Genomic DNA, 16,061 nt, shown 5'->3' on the forward strand with positions numbered 1-16,061 from the left:
GAGGTCGGACCTGGCAACCCAACGTATAAATATCTAAGTCAGTAATAATTTTGGCTACAGCCTACCACCACAGTGCCGCCTCAGAAACATAACGAATTTGCTCTCAAGACAGCTGCGGCTCATTCTTAACTAGTACAAACTTTACGTTTCTGTGGAAACCACCTTCCCTTTTCCTGCCTCTGAAAAACCACCCTCTGGCTTACGCGCTAAACATGCGCGCGTTTTGGCTCCCGTCGTTTGCCTATGACGTCTATAGAACGCGCAAGGGGAGAAGGGCCTTTCCTTTGGAAAAGACGGGCGGGCTCGTGAAGAGAAAGTAGAGGCGCCGCTATGAAGGAGACGCCGTTGTCCAACTGCGAAAAACGCTTCTTGCTGCGCGCCATTGAGGAGCGGAAGGTGTGAGACAGACGCCAGATAGTAGCACGCAGGGCCCCCTGGCGCAACGGGGGAGGGATGAGATAGGATGTTACGTCGCCTGCAACAGCCTTCCTTTTACCGGCTGTTGGATTGGCTGTCTTCTCTCCCCCCCCCCCCCCCCAAAAAAAAACCCGGTTTTTATTTGATGCGGGACTCGGGAGAGAATAACGTGGTAGCCGCTCTTTGAATTTTTGTGGTAAAAGTATCATTCGTTAGCAATATCACACCATTTGCTCCAGCCTCGTTCCCTTGGAATAATGGCCAGTGCAGATTTTATATTCTCTAGAAAAGCGTGTTGGAATTTCTCTTAGTCTGGTCGCAAACGCTCATTGAAGGATATTGGAAATCCTTTTCAAAGATCGATATTGGTGCTTTTAACAGATACCCAGCTGACCAAAGTCAATATGGAGATGGGGAAAGCTGAAGCCTCTTTGTTACGTACTTGTTCAGTGACCAGACACCCTGTCTGTAAAAAGGTGGCAACCCTAATATTGTAGTTAAGATTAGGAAGGATACTAATCTGTGTGAAAGAGCTATGTTTTTACTATGTCGAAGCCTTTCTTTACGTCTGTTCTTCTTCACAATCCCAGCTACAAATCTGTAACATTGCTGTGTTGTGCTTTTATAGCGTCTGGATGGGCGCCAGTGCTATGACTACAGAAATATTCGCATTTCCTTTGGCACGGACTATGGCTGCTGCATTGTGGAGCTTGGGAAAACTAGGTTTGTTACAGTGCTGATCATTCCTATCTATCTCTGTCTGCTTTCCAGCATTTCAATCTTACTGTTCTTTCCTCAGATATAAAGCATGCTAAGCAGGACTTTGGGAGTCCTGCTCATTATAGCAAGTGGGGGGCAGGTTGGGGGGGCCCTGGGAGAAAAACAAGTTGCAGAATCTAGTTTCTTCTCCTGTTTCATAGGAACTTGAAGGCACTGTCAGTTCCCAGGTTGCAGCTTTACAGTTCTGCCTTGAAGCCTAGAATCATAGAGTTGGAAGGGACCTCCAGGGTCATCTAGTCCTACTCCCTGCACAATGCAGGAAATTCACAAATACCTCCCCTCCACATCCCCAGTGACCGCTGTTCCATGCCCAGAATATAACAAAAAACTCCAGGATCTCCAGCCAAACTGGCTAGGAAAAAAATTGCTTCCTGACCCCAAAGTGGCAATCAACATTTCTCTGGGCGTGTAAGAAAGGGCCACAAGAACTAGGCAATGATGTAACCCTTCCTGCCCTTCCTCTCATGATCGACCTAAGTTCACAGAATCAGCATTACTGTCAGATGGTCATCTAGCCTCTGTTTGAAAACCTCCAAAGAAGGAGAGCCCACCACCTCCTGGGGAAGCCTGTTCCACTGAGGAACCACTCTTAAGTGTCAGGAAGTTCTTCCTAATGTTTAGCCAAAAACTCTTCTGATTTAATTTCAACCTGTTGGTTCTTGTCTAACTTTCTCTGGGGCAACAGAGGCAATTAGTACTTTCTCCAGCTAAATTGCAAGAATGGAATTTCAGAAGGGCTCCTTATTTGTCTTACTATAAAGTGTAAATAAAAAGAATGAAACACCAATGTCTTACTACAGGTTCATACTTTTGGTCTTTGGTTCTCTTCTGTAGAGTTCTTGGACAAGTTTCATGTGAACTTGTCTCTCCCAAGCCAAATCGTGCAACAGAGGGTATACTTTTCTTTAATCTGGAGCTCTCCCCTATGGCATCACCTGCTTTTGAGCCTGGCAGGTATGTGAGTTTGTCTTCCCTATGGTAGCAAAAATAGCAGAAGTAAATTATGGTTCTTGTTTTTGCATTTGCTAGTGACTTTTTTTTAATTTCTAGGCAGTCAGAACTTCTTGTGAAACTGAATCGACTATTAGAAAGATGCCTAAGGAATTCCAAGTGTATAGATACAGAATCTCTCTGTGTTGTAGCTGGTGAAAAGGTATGCAGTTGCATGATTTCTGAAGACCAGATACTGGATAACATAATGATCTTTAATTAAAATTTTTGGACTTGAAAGCTATGTTTGTTGATAAAAACTTATCTCTTTAGTTGCTTTGCCAATCTTTGCTACATGTCTAAAGAGATAAGTTTTTATCAACAAACACAGCCTTCAAGCCCAAAAATGTTAATTAAATGTTTTGATGCCAGCCATGAAAGCTTCATGTTAAAGACTGGAGAATATGTTTATAGTTCATACTGCTGTCAAGATCTGCTTCATTTTAATGAATCTCTGAATTTACAGACTAACTTGTACATAGGAATAATTTCACCGGAGAACAGAACACACTCAGACAGCCTCCTCACAGCTTCAACAGCTGCCTCCTCCCCCTTCCACCAATGAACAGTATAAGGGTAACCAATTAGCTCCTACTTGACAGTATAGAAAGAAGGACTCCACGTGGGCTCCCCCTGAAGGCCACAACACCACACTGGACCTATAATATAGAATGCTTCTGCTGCCTGGCCCAAGCTGCAGTGATCAACAAAAAACACCACTCAAGATCCAGTCTCAGCTGCACAGAGAAGAATGTCATAAGCAGCCTGAAAAATAATCCAGATATTATAATAAAACAAGCTGACAAGGGAGGAGCCATTGTCATAATGGACAAGACAAACTATACATGAGAAGCTGAGCAACAGCTCTCAAACACCAATTTCTGCAGGCCACTATTCTCCAACCCCACACAAAACTACCAGTGAGAACTCAACAAAATCGTGAAGAAAGTACCTACAGGAACAAATTTATATGGATACACCCCAAGAACCTCGACCAGGCACTTTCTATCTCCTGCCAAAGATACATAAACCTGGTATCCCTGGATGTCCCATCGTCTCGAGCATAGGCACCATCATTGTATGAGTATCAGGATATATTTATTTTATTTCATTTATACCTCGCCCTCCATCCTGAGACCATATGTTATGAGTACCCCCAGCTATCTCCATGATACCACAGACTTCCTGAGGAAACTGCAGTCTATCGACTATCTCCCAGAAAACAGCATTCTAGCCACCATGGATGTTGAGTCTCTGTACACCAACATCCCCCATAAGGATAGACTACAAGCTATTAGAAACATAATATCTGACAACACCACAGTGGATCTTGCCACTGAACTCTGCATGTTTGTTCTCACTGATAACTATTTCAGGTTTGGTGAGAACTTGTACCTTCGAATCATTGGCACAGCCATGGGTACCGACATGGCTCCACAGTATGCCAACATTTTCATGGCAGATCTAGAACAGTGTTTTTGGAACTCCTATCCATTGGCACCTCTCCTTTACTTGAGATTAATTGATGACATTTTTATTGTCTGGACCCATGGCAAAGAAGCCCTTGAGATTTCACCAGCATCAATCTAACAATGAATTACTCTACACAAGAAATAAACTTCCTGGACACTACAGTATGGATACACAAAGGACACATAAGTACCACATTATATGAGAAACTGACAGATCAGCAAACACATCTACATGCTTCCAGCTACCACTCCAACCATATCAAGCAGTCCATTGTCTATAGCCAAGCCCCACACTATAGTCTGCTCCAACCCCTCAGACAGAGACACTTGAAGGATCTACAGCAGGCACTTTTGCAACTACCATATCTTCCTGATATGATGAAAAAGATGATTGGAAAAGCCGTAATGATACCCATGGACAGTTTGCTACATGATAAACCCAAAGAAAGTGACAGAACACCACTGGTGGTCACCTACAGCTTTCAGCTCAAGCCAGTTTAACGCATTATTAATGATCTGCAATCCATGTTGGATAGTGAGACTTCTCTCACACAGGCACTGGGGACCTGACCTTTTCTTGCTTACAGACCGTGTGCTAATCTAAAACAACAACTCACCTGCAAAGATAAACTGCTTAATAGTACCAAGGCCTGCAACAAACCAAGATCCCAACTTTGCTCTCATATAGATCCTAGCAACACCATCAGTGGACCCAGCAACACCAGCCATACCATCTCATGTTCATACTCCTGCGCCCCCTCTAATGTTATTTATGCCATCACATATCAGCAACACCCTTCCACCCTCTACACTGGACAAATAGGCCAGTCCTTTGGCAAAGAATTAATGGACATAAGTCTAACATTAGAAACCACAACATATTAGAAACTACCCCTATGATCGTGTGAAGGAAATTAGTGAGAAAATGGTGGCGGAGCTTATTCGTGAGGCAATAGTCACGGAGCTAAAGTCAGAACAGTTCCAAAAAAACTTAAAGGAAGAAGTAGGAAAAGCACTTCAATTGCTATGGGACAAGGTTTTGATAAACCATCAAAGTTTAACTGTAAAAGATAAGAAAAATAATGAGCAAATACAAGAGTTACAAGGGAGTAATGACTGGCAGGAGAGTAAACAGGTGGATGAGCAGCAAGAAGCGCAGTCTGATATGCAGCACCTGGCTACGAGAGAAGAGACAACAGAAGAGGATTTTCCAAAAGACACTTTTGAAATAGCTGAAAAGCTCAAAAAAGGAGGGACAAAAAAAAAATGGTGGTGTACGCCCCCCTGGACAAAAAAGAAACAGTTAAAGGGAGGGGAAATAAAGGGAGAAGTTAAAAATACTGAAGGTTCCTATCAACTGATTGAGTATGTAAACAAGCATGGCAGAGCCTTTTTGGAACTTTTGTTAAAAGAGTAGAAAGGTCTACGACATGTGCAAGAAAACGGGGGAAATCAAATTAAAAAGGAAATAGAATACAAGATTACTGTAATGAATGCTGTAGATTAGGTATTTTATTATAAGCGGATTGCAATACCAAGAAGTATAATAGATCGGAAGCGTTTGGAAAATATAATTGATCAGGTGTAGTTCGGGTGGAATTTAAGGGGAGCATCAGAGGTATTGGCATGAAGTAGAATGTCTATGAAATTTATACTAGTGGAGAGCTAAGTAAATAGATTGCCTAAGGGGGGAGGGAAGAGAGAGAGAAAGGAGGAAATCGACAGCTGTTGAAAAAAAAAATTGGGTTGCTTATTTAATATAGACTTGTTGTTTTTTTTTAAGCCAAAAATTGAATGGAAATAATTTATTTAGTTAACAAATGTTTGAATGAAATTAACTTAACTTTTCAAGGTCTAAAGTGTGCAAAGTCAATTTGGAACTATGAGATTGGACTATTTATAAAAAGTTTGTGGAGTGCTCAGGAAATATAAGTAAAGAAACTTTGGTTATGATATTTAGATGGGGAAATAGAAAGTAAAGATTAGGATGAATGTTGAAGATGTGAATATTCCAAGTAATTATTATTATTATTATATATTTTCACTTAAGTCCAGGCTGAATATAGACATAAAGGATTTTGGTGATAAATTACTGGAGGAAGGGCAACCATGTTTTTGAGTGAAAATAACGCGTAATGGTATATGATGACTCTGAGGATAAAGAGAGCTTATATAAACCAAAATAGATGAATAATGTGTGATGGGAAGGTAATAGAGATGGGATGGTGGAGGTGGGTGATGGGTGTATACATTTGTGTTGGTTGATGTTGTTATGTATATCGGTGTATGTTTTGGTAACTATGTGGAAAACTAATAAAAAATATTTAAAAAAAAAGAAACCACAACATTCAAAAACCAGTGGGGAAACATTTTAACCTTCCAGGATATTCAGTTGCTAACTTAAGAGAAGCAGTTATCAAGGAATTTTAAAGGGAGAAAGAGAGATTGCTGAGTTGCAACCAATAATGAAGCTCAAGACAATGCATCCAGCTGGACTTAATCAAGACCTAGGTTTCCGGTCTCATTATCAATGTGATTTCTCCACGCCTCCTATCCCTCTGCATATCACACCTAATCCAATCATATCTGCTATTGTCATTTGCCTGCTAATGTCATTCAGCATCTGAAATCACTCCACTTTCCAATAATTAGATGGGCTCACATTCTAGCTGTATCCAAAGAAGTGAGCAGTGACTCACAAAAGCTCATACCCTGCCACAAAATTTGTTAGTCTTTAAGGTGCTACTGAACTCTTGCTCTTTTCTACTGGTACATACTTGTCATCATAGTTCTTGAATTGTGGTATTGTGCTTAATTTTTTTCTATAGTCTTATATGTTTCATTTGGGAATAGCTTTAAATGTTGAGTGATGGCTTAGACATGAAGGCTAAGCTTAATTCTGTCAGAAGGGCTCATAGTGTACACATTTATGCAGCTAATAGCCCAATCTTGGGCACTGAGTTAAATGAGATTTACAGTACAATACTATGCATAACTCCTTTTTACTCACTTTGTTCACTAGGGTGTAAGTGTGCTTAAGACTGCAGCCTTAAAATTATATATATATATATATATATACAGTGTTTGGAAAAGCGTGTTTCAGATTTAGAAGAAGCTCTGGTAAATGTTTTTAGTAGTATGAGACTATGTGGACACTTGTAGCAGTCCAAGTGATGAAATACTACTACTACTATATCCCATGCCTATAGCTGGATTTCAGGCATTTTTCTGTGTATATGAAGATGGGGTGTAATATTACTGCTGTAACCCTTTTTGTGTTTTTTAACCACAACGTCCCTTTGCTTTATCTGTTTTCTCTAATTGAAACAAGGAGCTACTGGGTAAATGCATAGTGAATACATGACTGAACAGATGCTTCAGACTTATAATCTTTGAGCAGTAAAAAACCCTCATCTGTTTAAATTGAACTGGCTTGTTTCATCTAAGGTATGGCAAATTCGCGTGGACCTGCATTTGTTGAATCACGGTGGAAATATTATTGATGCTGCAAGCATAGCAGCAATAGTGGCACTGTGCCATTTTCGGCGGCCAGATGTGTCTGTGCAAGGAGAAGAAGTAACACTGGTAAGTTTCTTTGGGGCTAAGTAGTTATGTTCAGGCAGACCTGCTTTAGTGTTTGCATACTTTGAGGAGGGGCTGTGGTTCAGTGTTAGAGTATCTGCTTGGTATGAAGAATTCCCATATTCAATCCCCAGTGTGTTCAGTTAATAGAATCAGGTAGTAGGTGATGTGAAAGACCTCTTCCTAACACCCTAGAGAGCTGCTACTTGTCTGAGTAGGCAATACTGAACTTGATGGACTACAAGATCTGCATCAGTTCATGTGGTTTACTACTTTGAACACCAAAAGCACTATACTAATGCTAAGCATCATTAATATTAATAGCAGCAACAGTAGTTGTCAAAGAGTAGTTGTCAATGGCATTTCATCTGAATGGAGGGAGGTGTCCAGTGGGGTTCCACAGGGCTCAGTTCTGGGCCTGGTACTTTTCAATATTTTTATAAATGATCTGGATGAGGGTGTGGAGGGGCTACTCATTAAATTTGTAGATGAAACCAAATTAGGAAGAGCAGCGAACACACCAGAAGATAGAGATAGAATTCAACGAGATCTGAACACACTGGAAAAGTGGCCAGATGTGAGCAGGGTGCAATTTAACAAGGATAAGTGCCAAGTTCTACATCTGGGTAACAGAAATGAGGAACATCCATACTGGATGGGGGATATACTTCTGCGTAGCAGTATGTGTGAACAAGATCTTGGGGTATGGGTGGACTGTAAGTTAAATATGAGCAGCCAGAGTGATGCAGCAACTAAAAAGGTTAATGTAATCTTGGGGTGTATCAACAGAGGCATAATATCCAAATCACAACATATGATAGTCCCGCTGTACACTGCATTGATCAAGCCACACCTGGAGCATTGTGTGCAGTTCTGGAGGCCTCACTTCGAAAAGGATGTGGACAGAATGGAGGAGAGGGACAAGGATGATCAGGGGCCTGGAGACCAAGCCCTGTGAGGAAAGGCTGGGAATTTTCAGTCTGGAGAAGAGGAAGTTGAGGGGGGACATGATTGCTCTCTCTAAGTATTTGAAGGATTGTCACTTAGAGGAGGGCAGGGAGCTGTTCCTGTTGGCAGCAGAGGAGAGGACTCACGATAATGGGTTTAAATTAAGGGTGGGAAGGTACCGGCTGGATATTAGGGAAAACGTCTTTACAGTAAGAGTTGTGCAACAGTGGAATCAGCTGCCTAGGGAGGTGTTGAGCTCCCCCTCACTGGCAGTCTTTAAGCAGCTGCTGGACAAACACTTGTCAGGGATGCTGTAGGCTGATCCTGAATTGAACGGGGTTGGACTAGATGGCCTGTATGGCCCCTTCCAACTCTGTGATTCTGTGATTTAGTTAAGGGATAACAAATCTGTTCTTTGTAATCCTGAGTATTATTTCTGCCTAACAATATAAGAAATGTGTTTTAGATAAAAGTTTTCCTAAACTAGTAATCTTCTCAAGAATCCCAGTATGCATTACTAAGTAATCACCAGATACTAACTAGAGGTCTCAATAAGATTAAGAATCAGTTTTCTTTTCAAATTCTATTGCACTTTAGTCTAATGGTGATGAAAGGAGTGTGGGCATTTTGTTTGGTATAACATACCAATCTGGTATCAGTTTTTCAAAATATTAGACATTTAAGATTTAGTCAAGTAAAATTTATCAAATTGTATATATATTTAGCTTTCTTGTTATTTATACAATTGACTTAGTGTTGTACATTGGATTTTTTTAGTACACTCCAGAGGAAAGGGATCCTGTCCCACTGAGTATCCACCATATGCCTATCTGCGTAAGCTTTGCTTTCTTCCAGCAAGGGTAAGATAGCACTGTTCCACTGATCATAAGTTATTTGCCAGCATCTCAAGAATTCACACACTCAAACCCTAAGAAGAAGTTTGTTTATAACATAATAATATGCCAACTAGCACTGCACAGCATAACATTACTGATTTTTCTTTAGGGATTCACATCACCTTGGGCTTGTGAAATGTACAGAACTAAAACCCATCTTGTGCACATACCTATTGAACAATAATTGATATTATATTACATTGTATAGGCTGTTGGATTCACAGCTTGTATGGCTCTTCATCTATCATGAGTTTCAGACAAATTCTTATTGTTTGTTTTAAAATAATTTCAGGACCTACTTATTAGTGGATCCAAGTGAACAGGAGGAGCGTGTGATGGATGGCCTCCTTGTGATTGCCATGAATAAGCACCGTGAGATTTGCACAATTCAGTCCAGTGGTGGGATTATGCTGTTAAAAGATCAGGTGAAATAAAAATTCCTGAAGTTTGAACATTAAATGGTGCATCATGTGTGTGGTTTTTGTATGAGTAGTCAGTGCCTCACAGGCAGTTAATCTTCTCCCTTTTGTTTATAGAGATTTATAATACTTACTTATCATTCCATTTTTAATTTGATGGAAGCTTAAAAGTATTATTCGAAAATGTGTGTGCAAGTTTATATTTAAGATAATGTATGAGTACAAAAAATTATAGGAAGCTGTACTTGTTCACTTCACGCATTTATCACCTTTTCTGTAGTCAGGTTCCCTGTATTGCAGATATAAGCAAGAATACAAATAAGATATTTGAATTGAATTTACCCGTCTATTGCATTAGATTGCTAAAGAATAAACCCACTTGTAACCGAAACATGAAAGACTTCTACTAGGACTCACATATTTTGTAGTGAAAATATTTGTTTGTTGAGGATACTTATATACACTGCCTTTCTTTTCACAAAATCAGGATACTGGGTAACAGCAATAAATACAATACAAAAATAATCACCTACTAAAATCATTAAACTTTGTGAAACTTGTGTTTCTAAAATAAGTACTGTTTACTTCTTTTGAATGTTGCTAAAATCTTAACTTTTGCCCAAGTATAATCAAAATAATCCCATGTTACTATCTCCCAAAATTGATTTGTCACAGCAAGAACTTGCACAAGTAATTACGTTCATTAGCTGGAAAATGTCAGTCATTTTTAAAAGGTGAATTTAAAATGTTTGCATACCCTATAGGACTTCAATGATGGTTGCTTCTTTTGGTCCTTTAGATAATGTTGGATTCATTTAGTTTATCAAAATGAAATACAGACCTATAATGCAGATTGACAGTTGTTCAAGATTAAAACTTTAAAATCCCATTTAGGATTTGCTTTTTGATGTTATTTTTTCATGTTGCATCAGTGATTCCACCTAGGCAAACATTTCCCCTTCTGCAGAAACCAAGAGATCATCCCTCTGTAGGCCTCAAATATGCTTTGAGCTCCTGCTCCAGTGGTCCCCGTTCTGAGCTTTAAAGAAATCTTTAAAAACTTGTGTTTGTCTACTTCATAATATTGATTTGTTTACCACAGGTTCTGGTGTGCAGTAAAATAACAGGGGTTAAAGTTGCAGAAATCACAGAGCTAATTCAGAAAGCCTTGGCAAATGATCAGAAAGTTAGGTAAGTTTTGAGAATGCTACATATTACTGGTACTCATGTACATCACTAACTTTTCCCTGTTTAAGTCAACAAATTGGAGGCTATTAATTTTTTTTAAATTTTTTTATTTTAAATAACACTGCATACAAATATAAATTTTGATACAAGCAACTTAAGAGTACATATCACTGCAGTAAAATAGTTACATAGAACAATACAATCTATTGACATACACTCTATGTTCATTTGTTGATCTATATTGTAGCAAATAAGTAAAACTAATTTATATCAATAACTTCAAACCAGATATATGAACTAACACAAAACTACTACAACTGTAAATTCTAAAATATCGTGATTATTTCTTTGTATTTTAATGGAATTGAGGATGTGGTGGTAGAGGGGTTGGAGGCTATTAAATTGACTTGGTAAATCATGTGATATGAAACTTGCCTAGTAAATTTCTTGAGAAAGAAAAGTTGAAGTAGACTGCTGGTGTATTTTGGCAAACTGCACTAGGACGATTATGTGTATGAAAAAGATGGAATTTATTTACTTTCTTTTAAGTAAACATTTTATTTACTTTCTTTTAAGTAAACATGTTAGCCTCTGCATGTTAGAGTTCCAGCATGCACATGGGTTTTTGGATAGGGGAGAAAAGCTTCATTTTTTTTCTTGACATCTTCCATATTCTTTATTTGTATAACCATCATACCTTACAATGTAGGGAGATTACTCTTTCAGAGTTCATTTTGGTATCTGCTGAGTGAGAAAATTTCAGTATGCTATTCTGATTCATATCATTTCTGTGATGCTGTTGCTGTGATGCAGTTAAGAGTTGGATGTAAGTAATAATGCCCCAACTACATTCTGAATGGGTTTGAGTAAAATTTTCAAAATAAAAACATTAAAATCAAGCTCATTCCTGAGTTTAGACTTTTGCCATGACGAATGCACTCCCAAGGATGTAATCAGAAACACTACAGGCTTCTGGTAAAGTCCTTTGCCCGCCCACATTGCCTCCTACCTGTGTAGATTTATGGTAGGAACTCATCTTGAGGCCTTCCCAATGCGTCTGCCAGTGTTGTTTAGGTGGCAAATGTGGTGGCATCAGTGGTTGCACAAAGTATACTAAACATCATTATCTGTAGGTTCCAAACTATGGGTCCTGGATTTGGAAGGAGCTTGAACTTAATAGCTGAATATGTCCTTTGTCAATATCACCTGTTGACTAAAGCTGCTGCAAGCTTCTGGGATTTATGCTCAAACCTGTGAAGTGTACATTATGAAGAGAATTTCTAGGAGAGAAATTATCCATTTTAGGGGCAGATGAGGGTGCAGATTTATAGAAAAACTGCAATTTGACAGCCTAACCTCAAACGGTATCTGAAAGTATAATATCTTGAAATGCCTTAGAAAGAAACAACAGATTGTATTTTGAGAATAATGTCAGTTGTCCAAGACTTTGATGCAGCAGCAGATTTACACTGCTAAAACAATTCTTTCTCATTTTATAGGAAAGAAGGAGGGAAATTTGGATTTGCAGAATCTATTCCAAACCAAAGAATAACTGCGTTTAAGATAGAGCAATCCCCAATTGACACTGATGATGTACAAGAGCAAGCTGAAGAAATTATTGCCAAAGCAACGCCTCCTTCAGAAGCGTATCTTTTTCACGGTCAGAGTAGTTCAAAGGTGGAATCAGCTGCCTAGAGAGGTGGTTAGCTCCCCTTCACTGACAGCTTTCAAGAAGAGGCTGGACGAATATTTGTCAGAGATGCTTTAGGCTGGTCCTGCATTGGGCAGGGGGTTGGACTAGATGGTCTGTATGCCCCCTTCCAACTCTATGATTCTATTAGACTGAGTTCTGATGGGACAGGGTCCCATTTTCTGGGGAGAATCCAACATAGAACACACACTGCATTTTTCCCCATTCTAACTTCCAGGTCTCTGAATCATTTACGCCAATATAGTCCCACTCTGTGCAAACTCATAAGAGAGAATGGTTTAGACCAAAATTAAGGGGTCTGTTTGTTATTTAGAACAGAAATCCAAAAGACTTCATATAGGATTAAGAAGTAAAATCATATCACATTTGCATTTTTGTAAATGCAATACTTCATAAGACCAGTTCAAGAGTCAAAAATTCACAGTCATGTCTTCATGTAATGAATTGGGGATTGGGCTTAGCCAGCAGCCTTGCTGTAGCAGATAAATTGTGCGGTTCTTTCCAATCATATACTAGAGTTTCGAGTGCTCTAGAACTGACATTCAACATCAGAGAAGCAAGAAAACCAAGATCATATATCTAATTTTTAACTGGGTAGGAAAATCTGAAATCTAAAATACATTGGGGGATTAAAACTACCCCAAATAATAGAAACAATGCATGTAGCTTTAGGGAAGTAACATCATTAGAGCAAATGGGGTGGGGGTGGGGAGCAGGAAGTATAGTACAGCCAGTATAGGGGAAACCCTTAGTCCTTACTCAATAGCAACACAGCCTTTAGGAAAGAGCTGCACAAAATTTAAGTATGTATTAATTTATTAAAAGGTGGTGACACTAGAAAGCCCATAGACTATACAGGGTAGTTTCTGTCAGAAAAGGGTGGTGGTAGTTTATTACAGAAAAGTACTGGTTGGTAGTTTATTACTCCAATCTGTAGGGTGAAAAATGTCACAGATTCAGGGCTGTGTCTCAGCCAGGTAACCCATTTATCTATTATGATTCTTGGATGACTTCTGGATTTTTCTTAATGAGCTTAGTTTGGCCAACCCAGTATTATGGGCTCCTGGCACTGCTCAGATTGGTGAAGGGGTTGAAAATTCTTGGGGAGATTTTGAGGAATCTGAAAAAGAAGAAGAGGAAATTCCTGAGGAAAAATCTCCAACAACAGAAGATCAAACTATGGAAATGGGAGATACTAGCGTTGGAACCAAAAACAAGAAAGGTTAGTAGGTTCATGAATAATATGTCTTTTAAAAAGCTCTTGAAATGGAAAATGAAGAGGTGGTTTCAAATTACAGGTCTGCTAAGTAAGCAGGAGTTCTTGAGTACATTCCTATGTTGCTATATACATGACTAAGGGAGAAATAGATGCAGCTGCAGTGTTTGGAAGGTTTTATGCAGCTGACTGTACAGCAGAATGGGTGATCTGATTTTCCATTTGAAACCTACATGTCTGATCTGCCAGATGATTAGCTGTGGTAAAAATTACCAAAACACATCTAGTTGTGTACATGTTTATTCCCATTTTTCTGGAACTGGCTGTATGAAATTAGAACTGAGTACGATGCAGATGAATAATGCCTTGCATAATATCTGGCTGTCTTAGCTTGCAGCCATTGAACAGTATGAAATTAGAACTGAGTACAATGCAGATGAATAATGCCTTGCATAATATCTATCTATTCTTCTGCAATCCCAGAAGCAGTTATAGTGAAGGGGACTAGAATGGTTCATGAATGGCATGTTTTCTTTGGCATCTATACTACTTTGTTGTTGAAGGATAGAAAATAGTAGAGTTGACAGCAAACATACAGTTGATAAAAATACTAGTTAGTACTAAAGTGGTACTCCTGTGACAGCGTTCTTTAGGACAGTAGTGTATGTGACATTCTATATTTGACCTGATAATGTATTTGGTACAAGAGTGTATGTTACATTTGCCATGAAACAGCATGCCAAGCATAGTATTCTTATCATGTGGTTCTTGCAGATCACATAGAAAATTTATGTGTCCACACCAGTCACTGACAGGAAAGCAAGGGGGCTGAAGTGGAAAATTTCATACAATGTAGAAAAATGTAATTACTGGTTTGGAAAAGATACATATAAGGGTATTCTTTCAAGCCAGTTCCTGTGGTAAATATATAGGTAAATCAGTCCTTGGAAATGATGTAGCAAACAACAATCTTCTTGTATCTTCAAGATGAGACAATCGTGTTATCGGACAGTGAAGAGGAAGATGTTATCATTCTAGAGCCAGAAGGGGCACAAAAGAACAGGTAATTTCAACTCTACTTTCCTTAACTGATAGTTTTGGACAAGAATTAGTTAATACAGGGTGGAAGGTAAGGCACACAAACATTGAGGTGGAATAGCAAGAAATAGCACAGAGAGGTCTGTCCGGTTGAGATTCAGAGACATCTATCAAGATGAGTCTGGAGGAAGGTGAGGGGGAGCTGCCCCAGCAGCCCTGTTTAAGGTTCCCTTGCTCGAAAGCCAGTCGAATCCGACTCTAGGGTTGCGGTCCTCATCTCCGTTTCAAAGCCGAAGAGCCAGCACTGTCCGAAGACGTTTCCGTGGTCATGTGGCCAGCATGACTAAACACCAAGGCGGATGGAACGCTGTTACCTTCCCACCGAAGTGGTACCTATTTATCTACTTGCAATGTCTTGCTTTCGAACTGCTAGGTTGGCAGGAACTGGAACTAGAGACGGGAGCTCACTCCGTCATGCAGCACCCGGGTCTCGAACTGCTGAACTACTGACCTTCCACAGCCTGCAGTTCAGTGTTTTAACCACTTGAGCCACCGCAGCCCTGTTTAGTTGCCCCTAATTGTTAAACTGTTGTTACATTGTTACCTGCTGCAATCCCTTGTGGGAAGAAGCGGACCAAAAATCCACATCAGATGACTAAAAGTACCACAGATCTGACTCATGGGACTGGAAAAAAGGGTCTCATTTAAGGGCGTTTTGAGTTCAAACAGTGAGGAATTTTCATAAGTAGATTGAATATCAAAGGTGGGAAGGAGATTAATGATTTCTGCTGCTGATGTACTGGCAGGATTTTGACGTGAAAGTTCATGCTGAAGGGAGAAAATATTAATACTGTGTTCCATTCCATTATTGTAGTTGCAGAGGATGCTGGGTTGGGTTTTTATGCGTACTCAAATACTTGTTTTCCCCATACAGAGCAGAGACTTCTTACAAACAGGACATCACAAGTAAAAAAACAGGTAGCAAAAAGAAGCGTAAGAGTTATTCACATAAAAAACATTAATGCCCAAATTTTTGTACATTAAACCTTTCTTTGTATAAACCCAGAGGTTTTTGGCATATTTTGTTAATTTAATTTGTCTTAAGTTATAATAAAGCACTGCCATTTCCTAAATGATGTGTATAGAATGAAGTGAGTTTTTTTTCCCCAATGAACCCTTTTGGTGGTAGCACATCTCATGATCAGACTTCAAGAGCGGGAATATAAAATTCAGCTGAAATTATTTCTGCGGTAGACATATTGCTTTCCATGCAACTTCACATTTTAGAACTTGTGCTGCACATCTCCTGCTGTTGCGTTTTTTTTTTAATAGAAACCAGGGCCCAGCCTGTGCTCATTAGTTTGCCAACCCCATAGCTCACAGAGCTTACAGTATAAAGAGTTC

General features: G+C 39.4%; 1 protein-coding gene across 1 annotated transcript; it reads left to right on the forward strand.

The window, feature by feature from the left end:
• The first annotated feature begins 278 nt into the window (after window positions 1-278).
• EXOSC9 (exosome component 9) lies at window positions 279-15,773 on the forward strand. Its single transcript, XM_015417095.1, has 12 exons — window positions 279-396; window positions 1,046-1,140; window positions 2,032-2,151; window positions 2,248-2,350; window positions 7,107-7,244; window positions 8,967-9,049; window positions 9,378-9,510; window positions 10,607-10,695; window positions 12,192-12,338; window positions 13,441-13,625; window positions 14,607-14,682; window positions 15,592-15,773. The coding sequence occupies exons 1-12, from the start codon at window positions 331-333 to the stop codon at window positions 15,677-15,679; spliced, it is 1,323 nt and encodes a 440-aa protein (XP_015272581.1). The 5' UTR covers window positions 279-330; the 3' UTR covers window positions 15,680-15,773.
• Window positions 15,774-16,061: the final 288 nt, after the last annotated feature.

The sequence above is a fragment of the Gekko japonicus genome, unplaced genomic scaffold, assembly GCF_001447785.1.
Source record: "Gekko japonicus isolate JY-2015 unplaced genomic scaffold, Gekko_japonicus_V1.1 scaffold814, whole genome shotgun sequence".
Taxonomy (NCBI): Eukaryota; Metazoa; Chordata; class Lepidosauria; order Squamata; family Gekkonidae; genus Gekko; species Gekko japonicus.